The sequence below is a fragment of the Octopus bimaculoides genome, chromosome 22 (assembly GCF_001194135.2).
Source record: "Octopus bimaculoides isolate UCB-OBI-ISO-001 chromosome 22, ASM119413v2, whole genome shotgun sequence".
NCBI classification, from domain to species: Eukaryota; Metazoa; Mollusca; class Cephalopoda; order Octopoda; family Octopodidae; genus Octopus; species Octopus bimaculoides.
The window spans coordinates 29,254,011-29,255,670 of record NC_069002.1 but is presented as its reverse complement, the minus strand read 5'-3'; the positions used below and the strand labels follow the sequence as shown (position 1 = coordinate 29,255,670).

Below are 1,660 nucleotides of genomic sequence, written 5' to 3'. Positions count from 1 at the left end.
TCTACTGCTTGACCTTTTTTCTTTTCTCTCTTTTCATTTCTTATCTCTCATTTTTTTTCTGTTTCTTTTTATTTAAATTTCATAAAATAGAACTCGGAGAATATTCTTTTTTTTTTACAATAATATAGTGTGACACTGCAATGTGAATTCTTACCAACCATATCCATAACTTAAAGGCGAACACCACAGCGAAGAACGAAGCACTGAGATTTTGTTACCGTTCAATAAAACAAAGAGCACAGCGAAAAACGATGTTTTTGTTGTTGAGTGTATTTTTGCTGTTAGCCTGGCTCCTCCGCTTTCTGCGTGATATTAAAATTCTAAATTCTTCTCATTTAAAACATCCAATATTTTGTCCTCGTGATCTCATCGATTTTTCTCCTTCTGTAAAAATAATCTGACTGATGACATTTATCCACAAGATTCACAGGAGCAGAACATCAACAAGTTGGTAAATTCACAAAGAAAATGAGAACAGCGATTACACTTTGGAGTATACTGTTATGAGTCCCATGGATGATATCTTGTGAATTACACGTGCATTTCTTTTCTTCGCGACTGCAAGAACATGTCAAACCTTCGCAACAATACTTGCTTGGCATAGATTGGTAACACTCGTCCTTTGAGCAAGCGCTTTCCTTGGGCTTGTCACTGTAAACACAGAATATTGTAGGAAATAAGAAATTCATTAAATCATGGTTTCACATTTCTTTATTGCCCACAAGGGGCTAAACATAGAGGGGACAAACAAGGACAGACAAACGGATTAAGTCGATTATACCGACCCCAGTGCGTAACTGGTACTTATTTAATCGACCCCGAAAGGATGTAAGGCAAAGTCGACCTCGGCGGAATTTGAACTCGGAACGTAGCGGTGCTAACGTTTCTGCCAACTCGCTACTTTAGTGACAGCGTAATTAATAAATAAATAGTGTTAATAATTAGATTAGAAAGGCGGTGAGCTGGCAGAATCGTTAGCACGCCGGGCGAAATGCTTAGAGGTATTTCGTCTGCCGCTACGTTCTGAGTTCAAATTCCGCCGAGGTCGACTTTGCCTTTCATCCTTTCGGGGTCGATAAACTAAGTACCAGTTGCGTACTGAGGTCGATCTAATCGACTGGACCGCTCCCCCAAAATTTCGGGCCTTGTGCAAAGAGTAGCAAAGAATAGTTAGAGGGGAGGTAACAAGTTGAGTATTGATGTATGTCAGTTAATAATCAACCCCGGGACTTATTCTTTGTAAGTCTAGTACTTATTCTATCTGTATCTTTTGCCGAACCGCTACGTTACGGGGATGAAAACACACCAGGATCGGTTATCAAGCGATGTTGGGAGGACAATATATACATATATATATATATATACGACAGGCTTCTTTCAGTTTCTTTCTACCAAATCCACTCACAAGGCTTTGGTCAACCCGAGGCTATAGTAGAACACATTTACACAAGGTGCCACGCAGTGGGATGAACCCGGAAGCATGTGGTTGTGGTAACCAAGCTACTTTATTTCAATAAATTTCGCCATTAACGGCGTTACATAGAGGGGACAGACAAAGACAGACAGAAATAAAGTAGCTGCGGGCTGGACATGGACATTAATGAGATGGGGGTGATAAGGATGAAACAAATAATGAGAGGCACCAGCGCCCGCCGACTGT

The 1,660-nt window shown here is 40.4% G+C and overlaps 1 protein-coding gene across 1 annotated transcript in view; it reads right to left on the bottom strand.

The window, feature by feature from the left end:
- Positions 1-6: 6 nt before the first annotated feature.
- The window catches only part of LOC128250516 (uncharacterized), a 73,340-nt gene continuing 71,686 nt past the window's right edge, over positions 7-1,660 (bottom strand). Inside the window, exon 4 of the mRNA XM_052975677.1 lies at positions 7-651. Within this exon, the coding sequence (XP_052831637.1) occupies positions 441-651 (211 nt within the window). The 3' untranslated portion in view covers positions 7-440. The remainder of the gene's footprint in view (positions 652-1,660) is intronic.